The sequence below is a fragment of the Lepidochelys kempii genome, chromosome 5 (genome assembly GCF_965140285.1).
Source record: "Lepidochelys kempii isolate rLepKem1 chromosome 5, rLepKem1.hap1, whole genome shotgun sequence".
NCBI lineage: Eukaryota > Metazoa > Chordata > Testudines > Cheloniidae > Lepidochelys > Lepidochelys kempii.
The window spans coordinates 61,458,946-61,477,236 of NC_136384.1; the positions used below are offsets into that span (position 1 = coordinate 61,458,946).

Here is an 18,291-nt window from a genome sequence, read left to right on the forward strand (position 1 = left end):
CAGGGGTAACTTGCCTCTTACCAAGTAATAACTGCCGGTCCCTCCTTCCACCCCAGTGAGTACCCACCATATTCATTAAAGGTTTCTATTTAGATGAAATTTACTATACCTTAGTCTTTAATTTCCTTATTTAAAATAGTCAATTCACTGCATTCTGCATGAATGTGCTTCTATGTAAAACAAGCTTCCAGTCATTTCATACAGTGCAAATATCAGCTTCATCTGCTCCAAGGCAGAACTACCCATGGCAGTTCAGATGAAGATATTTTACCTGTATTATAAGATACTGTTTGGAAATCTGTCTCTTTCAATACATGTAAAAACATCCTGCCTCCCTACTAAATGGAAAGCAGAACAGGTATGTGCTAAAATCCCATGAAGCAGCATACAAATGTGTGGTTAAAAAAAATACCAAGTCAGCCACCTCATATAGAGACATTAAGCAGAAAATGGAACAACAGTGTCCACTGAAGAGAAAACGTATCTTCTCACAGAATGACCCTAAATAGAATGCAGAAGAACAGAATCTGAATGCAAGTTAACCTATTGATCAGAAAACTATATTGGAAAACTATAGTAAAGAACAGAATTATCAGACAACATAGACTAACATGATTTGTTGGGGAAGAGTCAACCTGGTTTTTGTAAAGGGAAATCATTCTCACCAATTTACTAGAATTTTTTGGGGGGAGGAGGAGGGTCAACAAGCATGTGAACAGGGGTGAACCAGTGGATACAGTGTACTTAGCTTTTGACAAAGTAAGCTGTCAGGGATAAGCAGGAAGGTCCTATCATGAATCAGTATTTAAAAGAGAGGCAACAAAAGGTAGGAATAAATGGTCAGTATTCAGAATGGAGAGAAGTAAATGATGGTGTCCCCCCAGGAGTCTGTACTGGAAAAAATACTGTTCAACATATTCATAAATGATCTGGAAAAAGGCATAAACCATGAGGGGCAAAATTTTCAGATGATAGAAAACTACTCAACATAGCCTGATACAGGAGGGCTAGGAAGCAGTGGAAGAGGGGAGATGTATAAACCCTAGGCTAATTAAGGCGTAGCTCCCTGTAGACTAGGGAGAGTTGCTACAGGTTAATTGGAGCACCTGTAGTCAAGTAAGGCCCTGTCAGGAACCTAATAAAATCCCCTGCTTCAGGCAGTGAGGGTGTCTGAGGAAGGAAAGAGGACTGGAGTTTGAAGGTGCATTGCTGAGACTTGGAAAACCAGAGAACTGAAGGAAGGGAGACCCTGCCTCAGCATCAAGGACCGAGGGTAAGAAATCTGCAGGGGTTGGGAGGGGCTGGGGCTCAGAGTAAGGAGCAAACCCAGACCCCTCCCCTACTTCTGTCCTCTACTATCTTCCTGGGCCACTAGTGGGGTCCTTGGTGCCCCCTGCCAAGAAAAGCATGGGACCCACCATATCAACATTGGCCATTCTGTCACAATAGTTAAGTCCAAAGCAAACTGAGGAGAATTAGAGGGATTTCACAAAACTGGGTGACTGGGCAACAAAATGGCAGATGAAATTCAGTGTTGATAAATGCAATGAAAACATCATCCCAACTAGACATATAAAATGATGGGGTCTTAATTAGCTGTTGCCACTCAAGAAAAGAAATATTTATGATGTTCTGGATAGTTCTCTGAAAACATCCACTCAATGTACAGTGGCAGTCAAAAAAGCTAACCATGTTGGGTCTCACTGAGGAAGGGACAGATAAGAAGACAGAAAACAGCATAGTGCCTCTATATAAAATCCATGGTATGCACACATCTTGAATACTGTGTGCACATGTGGTTGTCCCATCTCAAAGATATACTGGAAAAGGTTCAGAAAAGAGCAACAAAAATTATTTGGGGTATGGAAAAGCTTCCATATGAGGAGAGATTAATAAGATTGGGACTCTTCAGCATGGAAAAGAGACAACTAAGGGGTACATGATAGAGGTCCATAAAATCATGACTGGTGTGCAGAAAGTAAATAAGGAAGTGTTCTTTACTCCTCATAACACAAGAACTAGGTCACCAAATGAAATTAATAGCCAGCAGGTTTAAAACAACAAAAGGAAGTATTTTTTCACACAGTGCACAGTCAACCTGTGGAACCCCTTGCCAGAGGATGTTGTGAAGGCCAAGAGTATAACAGGGTTCAAAAAAGAACTAGATAAGTTCATGAAGGATTGGTCCATCAATGGCTATTAGCCAGGATGGGCAGGGATGCAAAAACCATGCTCTGAAGTTTCCCAAGCCTTTGTTTTCCAGAAGCTGGGAATTAGGGTGACCAGATGTCCCGATTTTTGGGTCTTTTTCTAATATAGGCTCCTGTTAGCCCCCCCCCCCCCCACTCCCTGTCCTGATTTTTCCACACTTGCTGCCTGGTCACCCTACTGGGAATAGGTGACAAGGTATGGGTCACTTGATGACTACCTGTTCTGACAGTGGTCAATGCCAGAGGGAATGAACAGAAGACTGGATACTGGGCTAGATGGACCATTGGTCTGACCCAGTATGGCTGTTCTTATGTTCAGAAAACAATGTAATCACTGTGGGTCTTAGTTGACTCACCTTAAGTAGTCCTGTGGATATCAATGATCCTACTCCTATGGATTAAGGTACTAACAGTATATAATGGTGGCAGAATTGGCCCTGTTTAGTTTGGGATTACATTTGCCATATACAGTTTTCTAATTGCCAAATGAATTATAATTTCCCAGTAGGTGATTTTTAGCTCATGATTAAAGTCTTGCATGAACTTCAAAAAAGCCTTTACATTAGGGCCTAATTAAATTCATCTGCCAAATGTACTGAACATAATCAAACTCATGGTATTTCAAATTTTCTCAGATTTGGTCTCCCAATTTAGGTAGACCTGCATCCTGGATTCTCTACATAAAACCATTTAGCATCAAGTATTTGGAATGCTATAAAGAATGCTACCAGTGAATCATCATGCATTGTAAATAGAGTTGGGAGCCACGATAGGTAGCTGTATATACGAATTTTACCTTATAAAGGGCTCAGTCCCCACTGACCTCAATAGGAGTTAAATGGTGGTCCGCATCTTGCAGAATCTGGTCCAAAGAGTACAGAGTATACAGCCAGAAGTTTGACTGCTAGACTTTAGCATGCCGTGAAATTACTTTTGGAAAAAGCACTTTCAGTTGCACACCCATCTTAAGTTCAGGCTGATTGCCCAGCTCCTGTAGCAATAATGTGTAGTTAATGTAAGTGCTGATAGTTTGGCTCATGAAAACATTCCCTGTTGAATTTTCATTAGGTAATGCGGCTATTAGACAAGATCGAGACTTCCAACTCTGAGCAAAGCTCTCATTTAAAGACAGTCCAGGGGGATCAACACCATGAATTGCAACTTCTGGATTTCAAGTAGGTGATGGAAAGTTTGGGTTTTTTAATTATATTAATGCACTCTGAATGCTTTAGTCTGATGATGGAGTTGGCATGAAACAGCAAAACAGATTGATTTATATACATGCAAAAATGCTGAGGGAAGACATACACAATACAGTCATCTATTAAAAATGTAGAATTGAATAATATTGTTTTAAAAACTAATTCTTAAAATGAAGAGCCACCAAATGCCACCCAGAAAAAACAACAAATTCAAAAGTCAATGAAGCTTACCATACTCAAAAAGGCACTAGCCACATTTGATCAATTTACCATAACATTTATGGCTGACTTGCAGCCTGGCTAGTGTGGCAGCACAGGGGTGTACAGGAAATCAAGGTACCCCCCCATACCCCTGTTCCGGCTACCCATGCCATTGGAAGCAGCATGGGAAGGGAAACGGGCTCCATAGAGCTGCTACTTCACCCATTTGTGCAGGTGGGCAGGAAGGGTGGGGAATAGGTGGACCTTTAGGTCTGGCAGACGCTGTAGCTATGCTAGGGCATCAGGAAATATATGCTGGTCATGATCACCTGCACCTAGGCAACCATCAATTTTTAGTGGAGTGACCAATTCAGCTTTATCGATCAGAATGAGGTCTACTATAGAATTACCCCCACCTTGCTTACAATACTTTGTGTTAAAATAAATTCTCACATTTTTTCTTTCTACACCTTATAAAAAGATGTTTAAGGAGCTGTTCATCCTGCGTTTGTGTGGTTAGGTGGTAACACAACCTTACCCAGTAGCCCTGTCACAGCTCTAGATGAGCTCCCCCTCTTGGACACTCACTAGACTGCTCTGAGGGGATCCAAATGCTGAATCCCTCCAGAGTCTGAACGGAGCCCAGGCACTGCCCCAGCTCGAGGTGTCTAGGCTCACACTCAGTAAGGATCCCTTACTTAACTTTCTGCAAACTGAGACCCTGCAGTCCCACTGCCCAGCCCTGTGGCTGCTCTAACTACAAGCAAACTAGGCAGCTGCCTAGGGTATCATGGCAGCCAGGCCAAACCTGAACTATGCTGCAACCCCATGCACCAGGTCACAATGCTGCTCACTCAAATTTTACCCAGCTAGCCCCTCCCCACATCATGATGGAGAGACACTAGGCTAAACTTGAGTGAATGGCACTGCAACCTGGCACTTGGCTCCCCCAATTCTACTACAATTACTGGAAGGCTCACCACACTCCCCACCAAAAAAGTCCAATGTGCCTTTTCTAGGAGGTGGAGGGGAGACACACACTGAAGTTTTGCCTAGAGGAGGCAGATTGTCTTGAGCAGCCTCTGGACCAATCCTTGTTACCAGTGGTGACACCTCTGGTTCCCCCATAGCTTAAACACACCTGCTAGGTTTACAGCTTGTCTTCAAGGGGCATGTGAGATGTCTACACAACAGACACTTTGCACAGGAGTCTAAAATACATTTGCTCTTACTTAACATGAAAAATTTACAGATCCAGACAAAAATAAACCCTATATGCTTCCCTCCCCTTCCCCTCCAACTCACTCAGTTTCTTTACCACTCTGGACCATTCTTTGTGCTGGTGCCAGGGTCCTCTGGGAGACCCAGGACCCTTCCCCTGCAGTGACATGACTTATCTGAACCTTAGTGCATCTCTCTCTCATTCGCTCACTCTGCAGGCGAGTTTGCTTTGATCTTGGTTGGTCCCTCAGCTAAATTGCCCCCACACCCCCACTAAGAAAACACATCCATCTCTTCTCCTTGGTCCTGTGTGACTCTGAGAATTCTTCTCTCTCTTCTCTTCTCCCCCCCCCCCCAATCTTTTCAAAATGTTTGCCATCTCTTGCTTTGTCCTCTCTGGAAATTTTCTACTCTCTCCTTCACCAGCCCCCTTCAGAGAGATAGGATATGACAGGTTCTCCTAGGCTTGAACTAACCTATTGTCTCAAGATGCTTCTACCTGAACAGGTAGCTAGCAATTTCTAACACCTTTTGAACCTGGTCAGGGAAGGATGTGACACAGCCCACGTCAGCAAGGATGGGAGCCACATGCACCTAGAGGTATTCAAAAATACAGTCCTTTCAAAAGAACCACTTCATATCCTTGATCAGAATTCACAACTTGTACAGGCAAATTCCCCATCTTGTGATTTCAGTTAGCACATTGATCTGTACATATAACAGATCCTGCCCTTCTGAATTGTCAAATTCTAAAGCATGTAATGGTATCTTTGACACAGACTGCCATTCTCCCCCACCCTCTTCTGCCCACTCTTTCCTAAATATGAGCTTTAGCATTCCAGTCAAGTGACTCACCCACTCACTTTTCAGTAATACCAATTATATCTCCCCTCCTGACTCCCTTTAAATTGCTCAGGTTGACCACTGTACCATACTATCTGTATGATCTCAATACACTCAGTGTATTTTCTCAGGAGCAAGTAAAAACATTTCCAGGAAAAGCACTTAAGCAACACCACTTGGCAAAAAAATGTATATTATCTCCCTGATTACGATTTGCATTCCAGTGGTACCTAGGGACCCCAATGATGTGCTAGGTTCTATAAAGCACAATGAAAATACAGTCCCTCTCCCAAAGAGCTAACAGTAAAACAAGAGATAACAGGTGGATACAACAAACAGTGGGGAAGCTCAAAGAAATAGACTAGTGAAACTGATAAGTATGAGCAGAAATGGTCATAGCATGCCAACTGACCAATCATTGTTGAGGTTTTTTATAGGCATCATGCAGAGGAGAGCGTTTTAGGGGGGCTTTGAAGGAGGCCAATGAGGTAGCTTAGTGGTTGTTTACAGGGATCTTTTATGTGGGAGGGCTGGCAAGGGAGGAAATGTGAAGATGCTTTTTGAAAACTTTACAAATGGATGCTGAAGAATGGCATAGTGGAGGCAAGAGTGGTGTCTCAGTAGTAATATAAAAGATGATGGGTAAGGCAGGGATAAACCATGACGGGCCTTAAAGCAGAGAAGATTAGTTTGTGTTAAAGGGGAGCCAGTAGAGGCATGCTAAGAGATGTTACAGAGAAACAATGAGCCAGGAAAATATTTGCAGCAGCGTTTTGAATAGCTATAAGTAGGGAAAGACTGCAGGATTATGAGGAAACTTATTGCTCTTAAGTGGGCAGAGAAAATGAATGAACTGATTTTTTTTCTGGTCCCTCACCACTCCTTTCTGCAAGCCTATTCATCCCTGGCTTATCGCTGACTATGGGGAAAAACTTGTAGTACAGGATTGTTATCATTTTTCTTGATAAATGGGGGGGCTCCTTTTTCCAGAAAGTGAGTCCATTGATATGATAGAGAAAATTGCTCAAATTTTCATTCTTGAACTTTCCAAACAATCTCTTGCAATTGTTTGGTTTTTGTTTAGCAATAACAAAATGACCCAATGCATTATTTAAAATAGCTCTTGATAGGTGTGAGCTACAGGCAAGAACTGATGTCAAATTCCATGTATAGCAAGTCATTTACTATTGCTCTGTTCTTGTTTTCAGAATCTCAGTTACTGTTAATTATCATTATCTCTACCACCAGACTAATAACACTGTACCTGTAGCATTGTTTAAAAAAGTCTCTCAATTTTTTTAGGATGATATTTGAACTTTAGAATTACAAGTAAATGTGCCTTCCAGGAATGCTTTGTTATAAGCTTCTGTTTTATATTTTGACTGAGGCACAAAAGCCCAGCTGGCTTGCCCCAGAGCTGTGCACTTACTCAGTAGTACCACTCAAATTAGAATTCCAGGAGTCAGTTTACAGGAGAAAAAATATGTCAGAAATTAGCATAGAAAATATTATTTTCTAATACTCTTTAAGGTCAGGTCACCCACAAAAGCTTGGAAATTTACATTTATAACTGGAACTTGGTCCTAAAATCATCTCTGTAATATAGCTCACAATGTACATTATATCACATTTTTGCAGCATAAAAAGACCAAAGTCTAAAGCACACAGCCCCCTCTAACTAGACACTGTTCACAGCTCTGATTTCTGAGCTGTTAGCCTCAATCCCTCTCCCTCTCCCTCCTTTGTCTGCTTTCTGGACTTTATCGTCTGTCTTTTTGGAGGACTTCCAGACTCCCATACACCCCCAAGGCAAACTGATCTCCTTGTACTCTCACAAGCTTCTATTCTGTCTTTCCATGTTTCCATTTCCAGCTCAGCCCTGACTTTGCTGCTCTTCCTGGTGCCAACAATATAGGGTATGCTCAGCCCGATACTGTAGTGACCACAACCAGTTGGATCCCTGATACGACTAGAAATGGAATAGAACCAATCCATTTCAAGAGTAAATTTGATTGGAATGGGAAAATAAACTATTACACGCATTCACTTCTCCAATCTTCTCCCCCCAGATGACAACGTGCATCAGAACTAAGCCAGCCTGGCTTGTTAACAATTTACTCGAGTGACTAAGGTTTTCACATAACATTGACTAAAACTCAGATATATTGCTAAAAGATTAAACCTTCTTAATATTAGGGTGAATAGTCTTCTAAATGACCTCCGGGATCAAATTCAGGACCAACAAAAATGGACAGAAATCCAGCTGAGGCGATCTGAACAAGAACAAGCCTACCATAAAGATCAGTTTCTTAATGCAATGAAGGAGAGACTGGTAAGATGTTTTATAATCCCAGACTGATAAAATAGTATGGATTTCTAGACCTTTCAGACTGATTACAAGAGAAACCCCAAAGATTTTTGATTCCATAAAAATTTCCAGAGATGCAAAGTCAAAACCCCCAAAATAGACAGCAAAACCCTTAAGCCCCAGAAGCACAACTCTGTCAGTAAAATGACCAAAGAATGGAAATGGACTGGTAATGCACTATAAAATCTTTAGTCTCTATGTTGTCAATTCCAAATCCATCTCACGGTGGTACTGCCCAAAAGCTACCATCTGACTGTTTAATGGTCTCTGTGCTTGGTGCTCTAAGTCTATTTTTCCATTGGACAGTTGTCCACATCACAAAAACCACTACCACATTTGGCATCCTCAGACATTCTCATCAGAGAAACCAAGGACTGAGTGGCTAAGGGCATTCTACACATGTGGTACCTGACAGCCAGAGCTGAGATACGTGGCTGGATCAAAATGGAGAAGCTCATGCTGTTCCCACCCATGCTGAAACTGTGCTATGAATAAACAGAGGACTCCAGCTGTCTCATACTTGCCCCTTCAATGATCATTGTATTCAGACAAAGCATTTTAGAAAATTAAACACAAATAAAAGGTGGGCCACATCCACCATATTATTCAACATTCCTTCCTCTCCATCATCTTAGAAATAGCTGAAGAACTTCAGTGTTTAAAGCTTCAAAATGGTTAGGTAGAACAAACAAATTCTTCCACCTGAAGTCTGGCAAAATATTTTTCCTGAAATCACACTTTTCAGCAGAGCCCCAGGAAGACAAGAGGCAAGGGGGAGGAAACAGGGTAGATTGAAGAATGCAGGGAGAATTAAAGGAGTGTGAAACTAAAAGGGAGAGAAAGGGGTGCAGAGTGGAGAATATGAAAGATGAGTAAAGAGGTAGAACAGATGCAGATAAGAGAAGGCTTGCAGGAGTGATAGTAGAATTCCTGGTAATGCAGTACTCCACAAATCAATTTTTCATTTTGTGTAATTGGGCTCAGTACATTCAAAATTACTGCCAAGATATACAATAGACAATGTCCTTCTATGAACTGGAATATTCACCTGAAAACTAATGCAGTACATTTTATATTCGCTATTCCTTTAACTCTGGATACTGTGGCCCCCAGCATGGATTGAGACATAGTTCACCCAACCATACCAGAACTCTCCTATCAATAGTAAACAGCCCACAGTTCAAAGTACCAAAATTCACATCCTGAACTTACACACTTTCACTTTGAGCTCAGGCACCAAAGGTCTAGAGCCACTGTGATTTGTGTAAGGCACTGAAGCATTCTTCAGTATTAGTGCTTAGCTTCAGAAAATCCCTGTTCTCAGGGTCTGGAAATGAAGGTTTATTTTGTTGGACTGATGAATCAAACTTCGAGCATAATACAGCTGGAAGGATGTTAAGGATTCTTTCTTTGCATCCCAAGAATAGTCCTGGAGAGAATGCAATATATTTAGCAAACTTCTTCCTTTGGTTCTTACAAACACAAGTCTCAAAGATTGCTAGTGCACATTAAAAATCACATACATGATTTATAGGATGTACAAAATTTGTCTATACAGAATTTCATAAACATGTTTCAGTTCAAAACCTCCAGCTTACCAAATCTTAAATTTCATAGGAATTAGGGCTGTCGGGCCATTTAAAAAAAATCATGATTAATCGTGCAATTAAAAAGATTAATCGCACTGGTAAACAATAATAAAATACCATTTATATAAATATTTTTGGATGTTTTCCACATTTGCAAATATATTGACTTCAATTACAACACAGAATACAAACCGTACAGTGCTCACTTTATATTTTGATTATAAATATTTGCACTGTAAAAATATTTCAGTTCACTTAATACAGGTATTTTAGTGCAATCTCTTTATCATGAAATTTGAACTTACAAATGTAGGCTCTAAAGATTTTTATATTTTTGAGTGCAGTTATTTTTTGTACATAATTCTACAAGTCCACTCAGACTTCTTGTTCAGCCAATCATTTTGACAAATAAGTTTGGTTACAATTTGCAGGAGATAATGCTGCCTGCTTCTTGAGAACAGGCATTCACATGGCACTATTGTAGATGGTGTTGCAAGATATTTACATGCCAGATGTGCTAAAGAGTCGTCATATGTCCCTTCATGCTTCAACCAGCATTCCAGAGGACGTGTCCATACTGATGTCAGGTTCTACTCGATAATGATCCAGAGCAGTGCAGACAATGCATTTTCATTTTCATTTGAGTCAGATGCCACCAGCAGAAGGTTGATTTTTCTTTTTTGGTGGTTAAGATTCTGTAGTTTCTGCATCGGAGTGGTGTTCTCTTAAGACTTCTGAAAGCATGTGCCATACCTCATCCCTCCCAGATTTTAGAAGGCACTTCAGATTCTTAAACCTTGGGTCAAGTGCTGTAGCAATCTTTAGAAATCTCACATTGGTACCTTCTTTGCGTTTTGTCAAATCTGCAGTGAAAATGTTCTTAAAACGAACAACATGCTCGGTCAACACCTGCGACTGCTGTAATATGAAATATATGGCAGAATGCGGGTAAAACACAGAGCAGGAGACATACAATTCTCCCCCAAGGAGTTTAGTCACAAGTTTGTTTAATGCATTATATTTTTAACAAGCATCATCAGCATGGAAGAATGTCCTCTGGAATGGTGCCCAAAACATGAAGGCGCATAGGAACGTTTAGCATATCTGGCACTTAAATACCTTGCAATGCTGGCTACAAAAGTGCTATGTGAATGTTTGTCTGTTCTCGCTTTCAGGTGCCATTGTAAATAAGAGGACAGCATTATCTCCTGTAAATGTAAACAAATGTGTTTGTCTTAGCAATTGGCTGAACAAGAAGTAGAACTGAGTGGACTTGTAGGCTCTAAAATTTTGCATTGTTTTGTTTTTGAATGAAGTTATGTAACAACAAAAAATCTACATTTGTAAGTTGCACTTTCACAATAAAGAGATTGCACTAAGGTGCTTGCATGAGGTGAATTGAAAAATACTATTTCTTTTATCATTTTTTACAATGCAAATATTTGTAATAAAAATAATATAAAGTGAGCACTGAACACTTGAATTCCATGTTGTAATTGAAAGCAATATATTTGAAAAATTAATAAATTTTGGTGGGTATTTAAAAGTGAAATTAAAACTGAAATTAATCACTTAATTTTTAATCACAATTTTTTTGAGTTAATCATGTGAGTTAACTGCAATTAATCGACAGCCCTACTAGGAATAATTGGGAATTGATACTTGAGTAATACATTTTAATTAGTTCTTTTAAAGCTCGGAAAGCTTTTTCTGGTCTTTTGATAAATACACTACATCCTGCTGCAGGGTTCAACATCAAATACATTATTATGATTTGCAGCAGCAGCAGGTATGCTCTTGGGTGTGTCAGAGGACATAGCACTGAGTTCCAAACAAAACTCCCATGAAAATGTCCTTGAATTTGAATCCTGAACAAAATGCTTCTATAACTTAGTCCATCCAATCATCTACTGTACTGAATAAATCAAATTTATTTACTACTGATGATACAGTGCAATAGAGAAGACACTAAAAATATTATTTCCAGCCCTATAAAACACAGCAGCTTTGAGGTATTATTTGCTGCCTCTGATACTAGCATTTTCATGGGTGTTTTGCAGAGAAGACACCTATATGCAGTGCTATTTTCTCTGTAGAGAGATTATATGAAAGTTGTGCCAAAACATAGTCAACATTAGCCTGAGCTTGCAGCACTACTTTTGAATAGAAGAAATAGGACAGAGCATAGTTTCTCTCTCTCTCTCTGGAGTAGCCAAACTGTCCCGTGGTGGTGGTTGTTTCATGAAAACACAGCTGGAAATGCAGTTGTCTGGGTGGGACTTCGAGGAATCTTCAAAGCAGAACCTCAGAGGGAACAGCAGTGTGTAGCAGGCGATGGAGTGTTCAAAGCTACTCACGAAAGTTCGGATCATATCTTTGGGGGGGTACTTGACACCAATCAGGATCAGGCCGTAACTGCTAAGCCAACTATTACATCCCGTTGTCCAGGCTCTACATATTTTGAAACAGAGAGGGTACAATTGCTTACTCATCACTTATGTGACATACAGAAGTTGTATGAACATGAGCACAGATTAGGCTCGAAGTTTACATGCGATGGGATGGAACTGTTTAATGAGTGCAGAACAGCCGTAGGTTATTCTGGGAGATGACTCACTTCATCAGCCACCTGTACATAATTTCAATATTTGTACATGCAAAGTTTAGTGTATTGGTTTAAACAAACTCTGGTTAGGTTTCAACAACACTGCTGTTTGTAAACATTTTATTTTTGAGGCAAAGCCTGCCACTGCCTCTGCAGGGTCCCCTGGGAGCAGAACTATGCCATTCTGCTGTGTAAGACCAGGGGATGCTGACCATAGCGTGACACAGCTCTGAGCCACAAGGCTCCCTGTACTGCAGTGTGCAGAGCAAGGGGGAGGTGGCAGAGGGTAGCCACAAAACCCCTCCCTTCATGCCCCCCTGGAGCTGTGTAATAGCTTTCTCTCCAGCCCCTAACTGCACATCTACTTCAGCTCTAGACTGGCTACTCATGCTGGGCTCTGGATTTGTTCCTTAATGTTTAACACTTTGGGCTAGGAAGTTTCATGTGAGAGAAGCACAGTAACAGAAAGCTGCAGGGGAGTGTGAATTCCAAGGTGAATCATGGACTAAATTGCTGTTTGTTTGTTTTTTTTAAATGCCCCGCACCAGCCTCCATTCCACCCTGTCTCACCCCCTGAATCTCAGGGGGATGGGGGAGGGTTGGAGGACATCCTGCATGGGTATAAGGCTCCAGCAACATTTATTTAGTTAATATTATAATGTCTATGTGGATTTCAAAGGTAAAGAAAACTGCCTCTTGGCTGGCCAGCCTGAGTTAAACCAGTTTTCTGGTGAGCAATGTAATCCTCTGAGGCCCTCTCAACACTGATGGACACATGCAGGGCATGTGTCCAACTACACGTACCCGAGTAAGGCTCTGACAGTGGGCAAAAGCTCCAGCAGTGTGGAGCTGTCAGAGCCTTTCCCCACTGCCAAAGCCTTTCCTTGCAGCAGGGAAAGGCTCCGGCAGCAGGGAGGCAGTGGGATATTACACTGCTAAAAACAAGTGTAAACATGGGACTGTAGACTGCTATGTAGGGATCTATACTTGAAGGTTCTAGTGTGTCTTTACTCACCTAAGCATTGCCTCACAGTCTACACTGCTACTTATACTCCTGTTAGGTGGGTGTTCAGTGTATGTACTCTATAGACTGCCATAAGTGTAGACCTAGCCTTATTAACTTTGGTATTTATGTGATGTTCACATGATATCTATTTAAAAGGAAGCAGCAGAAAAGAAACTGGAAGAAAACCTTCACCTCTCGCTAAAGCTAGAGAATAATAAACCACAGCAATGTGAAATGGCGCTGAGCCAGGTGACAAAATATGAAAATAAACTGCATGCAAGAATTACTAGATTTGAAAGACAGATCTGGAATGAGCTGGAGGAAATCCAGAATGAATATAGATCAGGTAAGAAGGGTTTATTTGTTATATTTGTACAGGACTATAACATGCTTCCTAGTCAAATGGGAACAATACCAAAATATGCCTTTCTTCCTTAGTGCCATATAACTATTTTTCAAATAGTTTTTCCTCACTGCCTGTTACTGCTGACAGACATTACAATAGCCCACCACAAGCCGGTACTCCATTTTCCTTTTCCCATGGTGACACTGTCCTTTTGTAGCTTGTAGCTGGAGGCCTGAATCTGGTTTCCAAACTCTGCCTTAGGGACTGCATCTAACAGTGAGAATCCTTTCTTCCGTCATCAGCTAATCAGGAGGCTGCAGCCTTTCTATTTGCACAAGAACCTTGTTACTGAGATCTTTGCTTGATGATGTGTAGCTGTGTATATTTTCACCTAAGGCAGCAGATAACAAGGTCCTTCTAAAGTTTCAACTTGCTACAAAGAGTGGCACAATACAAATCTGTACACTGATAATTAGATTAAACAGACAGACACACGCATACCTGTTCAGTGTTCTATGATGAATGCTAGTGACATCCACCAGTGCACTTGCAGACCAAATTCTAACCTAGTCATGTTCTACCACGACCTTCTCAGATTTGGGCTTGGCTATGTCAAAGACCACCTTACCATCCACAACCTGGCAAGATAGGATCTAGCAGGATGATGCAATTAGAAAATTCCTGAATTTAAAAATTCAGATGCTGAAGGATGAGCATTCTCAGCAGCAAGTCCTTGGTTGCTGAACTTCATGTCAGAGATAATCAGGCTAAACCCAAATCCAGCCATCTTCAGATCAAAATGCCAAAACCCAGCTTTTCTGTAAACACTTCCCCAGTAACTCTTTCTTTCCTAACTATCTGGTGGGGATGACAAGAAATAAGAAGAGCAAGAAGAACAGGTATGGAGAAACACAAGAAGAAAGAGCACTTTCTTTGTAATTTTTATGCCGTCTCAATAGCTGCTGTTGATGCTTATACACTGCTGAGACAGTATAAAAGCCAAGATATCTTGGAAATGTCTGAAATATGAGAAATCTGTTTGCAGAGTATTTAAAAGTTATAAAAAATCCAATTACTTGCTTAAATCATATCTGAAGAGCGGCGCTGATCAAATGAACTCCATATTAAACAACACTTTCAAAAGCAAAAAAAAAAAGTGACCGTCTGTCATGCTACCAAGTAGATACTTTATTTTTAAAAAGAGGACGGTTAGCTGGAAACTATGGTTAAGATGTTAATTAGCAAGAAAATCAAACATCTATTCTGACAAATTTGCAAACTAATCCTCTCTGACGTTTGCCCATTTGAGAGAGCCTGTAATTTGCAAACAGGGATGGATAAATCTAATTGTTCAAAATCTTCCAGTCTCTGGTTAGCCACATTACAATGAAATGTTGATAAACTTCCAAGCATACCAGCTTTTTTTTAAAATCTATTTCAGAAATGATGGAACCTATCAACTCTAACCTCTTTCTTTACATATTTACTTGGGATAAGGGGGAGCTCAGATACTACTGTTATGAGGGCCTTCTATATACCTATCTCAAAAATGCATGTATGATTTCCATCAAAACTGTCTTTTTATTCTTAGTGATACCATATAGTGTATTAGAAAGTAGTGACTACTTCCAAGACTCGCTCTCCTTCAGAATTGTTTTCAGTGTTGGATTTCTTGGCATGAACTCCACTACCTGGAGGGGACACACCAAAGCTAAAAGTTTAGCATCCAGTTGCTTGAAATGAAATAATTTTATGTATCCCGACTGGAACTATAGTCACTGTCTGACATTGCTACCTATTAACAGGTGATGAGTTGTCTGAGTCAGACACCAGCCCTCCAACAACCCTGTCTGTGATGGAGCACACCCCCATCCCAATCAGGAGAAGGCTAATGAGCTCCTTTGGGCTCAATTCATATCAAATAGACACAGCTACACAGCCTGCTGTGGCAGTTGGAGAAAGCAAGCTTAAAAAGGACAGCGGGTCACAGGAAGGGGTGGCAACCAGGAGGGAAGGAGCTGCACCTCGCAAGGAGCTGAAAGGGAAACAGCTGACAAACTTCTGCTGCCCCAAGCCTTATCACAACCCCAAAAGACTTTAGAAAGAGGGAAAGGGCTTTGAAGCTACCTGAGGGTGAGCCCTGAGAGAGGCTCTGCCTACTTTACAGTGTTGCTGGCTAAAACTATCATATTAGGTTCTACGTTAGCATGTGGGATGATACTCCGCTCCCTTGACTTCAAGGAGGGGCTCTGGGCAAGTGCAGGGATCTCTTGCCATGTTGTCACTTGCAGGAGCAATGCCTCCAAGAGTATGTAAATGTAATTAGAGAATTTCATGAGTCCAAAAGTAAGGATTATAGACTTACAACTGAGTTACTGGATAAACAGTGCATTAGTCATGCTTTTAACAGTAAAACTGCACAACTGGTAAAAGGTAACTTCAATACAAGCAGGACTTCATTTTTGGTTTTTTGGACATCGTATAGAATTCAATTTTCACAGCCAATAAATGTGATGCAAGTTCCATTAATATTGCTATAATTTTGGGAGCACTACCAGTTGTTTGGTGCTGCCCAGTATGCATGAAGACATGATTCCAATAACAAGGAGGTTATCATTTAAAATGCTAAAGCATCTCCATGACATGCAATAAAACAGCTTAGATAGTTAGAATGGCCTGAATGGATTTTAGATTAAATGGTAGCTAATTACTGCAAGGTTGCATAAAAATCTTTGACCATAATTTAACTAAATATACCTATTTTTACACCAGGATTTCAGTCCATTCATGAAGCTCTCAACTCACTCCAACGAATACAGATGACAAAACTGAAACTAGAAAAAAAGAAATTCCAGAAAGACATAAAAAAAATACAATGCAAGGTAACTGAACTTCAGGAAGAGTGAAGTTTTTTCAGCATTTGCCATTGTTCTCTCATCTTAACAGGACTGTTGGCTTAAAGACTGAAACAAAGAAAACCTCATGTCTCCATAGCATGTTATTGCTCTGCTTAAATCATATTTTATAGTAGAACCTTCATGATCTAGTGCAACACTAAAGAAAATCAGTTTTGGTGATTTTTGTCTTGTTTTAATATGTTGAAGCAAGGTCAGTGTGACAAGAAAATAAAGATTAAGGACTGACAAATTTGAAAGGGATATTTCACAAAACATTAGCTCTTATTTTGGGATTTTTAGGATCTACCTCTCCATTTAGTGCCCTGAAATTCTTAAGCATAACAAGCCCAGTTCTGGTCTAAATTATACTTGTTTTACACTACTGCAACTAAAATCAAAATTAGGCCTAATAAATTCTCCTAGTACTGCTCTATGTACATACTTAAGTCCATTAATATTCAATGGCATTTGAAGGAAGAATAGCAATCCTTGCCTCAGTCTCTCTAGAATATAGCAGAACATTTGGTGCAGTGTAATTTGGGTTCGAGATAAAGAGAAGTTGAGTCATTCAATGCAGCTAAGGAAACTGGTGCAAGTGATCGATCAAAGGCAAGATGATGATTTTTGCATTATCAGAAATATGGTATCTATTTCCAAGCTGCTTTTCTGGTTCCTGGAAAGAAGGTGATGGTTATACCTAGCTTCTTGATCATTAAAGTGGGTAAAATAAAATCTTAAACACCTTTTTATCTGCTTCAACTTTAAAAAAGGAAACAACCCTAAATAAGTTTACCTGGTAATTCAGGTTCCAGGATTCTGAGGCACTAGTACACACTAAATTTCAGTCCACTGACATCGGAGACAATTTTGCCAGGGTGGGGGAGGGAAAATGACCACAATGCAATTGTGGTAGATACTCTGTACTACAACTGATAAATTCATTGTCTCTGAGCCTCTCTCCAGCAAATCAAATGGGATAGAACTCAGATAATCCTAAAGAAAAGGAGTACTTGTGGCACCTTAGAGACTAACCAATTTATTTGAGCATGAGCTTTCGTGAGCTACAGCTCACTTCATCAGATGTTTACCGTGGAAACTGCAGCAGACTTTATATACACACAGAAATCATGAAACAATACCTCCTCCCACCCCACTGTCCTGCTGGTAATAGCTTATCTAAAGTGATCAACAGGTGGGCCATTTCCAGCACAAATCCAGGTTTTCTCACCCTCCACCCCCCCACACAAATTCACTCTCCTGCTGGTGCTAGCCCATCCAAAGTGACAACTCTTTACATAATCAAGTTGGGCTATTTCCTGCATAGATCAAGGTTTTCTCACATCCCCCCCACCCCCATACACACACAAACTCACTCTCCTGCTGGTAATAGCTCATCCAAACTGACCATTCTCCAGGTTTAAATCCAAGTTAAACCAGAACATCTGGGGGGGGGGGGGGTAGGAAAAAACAAGAGGAAACAGGCTACCTTGCATAATGACTTAGCCACTCCCAGTCTCTATTTAAGCCTAAATTAATAGTATCCAATTTGCAAATGAATTCCAATTCAGCAGTTTCTCGCTGGAGTCTGGATTTGAAGTTTTTTTGTTTTAAGATAGCGACCTTCATGTCTGTGATTGCGTGACCAGAGAGATTGAAGTGTTCTCCGACTGGTTTATGAATGTTATAATTCTTGACATCTGATTTGTGTCCATTTGTTCTTTTACGTAGTTTTCCATGTTTGTCTAGGACAGTACTCAGGGAAAAGTTCCTCAGGCAGGGGCCCTGCATAGCCTCTTTAACAGC

General features: G+C 40.6%; 1 protein-coding gene across 3 annotated transcripts in view; it reads left to right on the top strand.

Annotated features, from left to right (window-relative positions):
• The window catches only part of FAM81B (family with sequence similarity 81 member B), a 62,619-nt gene extending 45,415 nt beyond the window's left edge, over window positions 1-17,204 (top strand). For 2 of the 3 annotated variants that reach the window (XM_073346214.2, XM_073346215.2), the window contains 4 exons: window positions 3,279-3,385; window positions 7,874-8,009; window positions 13,402-13,591; window positions 16,364-17,204. In XM_073346214.2, coding sequence (XP_073202315.1) covers window positions 3,279-3,385; window positions 7,874-8,009; window positions 13,402-13,591; window positions 16,364-16,497 — 567 coding nt within the window. In that variant the 3' untranslated portion in view covers window positions 16,498-17,204. The remainder of the gene's footprint in view (window positions 1-3,278; window positions 3,386-7,873; window positions 8,010-13,401; window positions 13,592-16,363) is intronic. The other variant, XM_073346216.2, reaches the window with a different exon arrangement.
• Window positions 17,205-18,291: the final 1,087 nt, after the last annotated feature.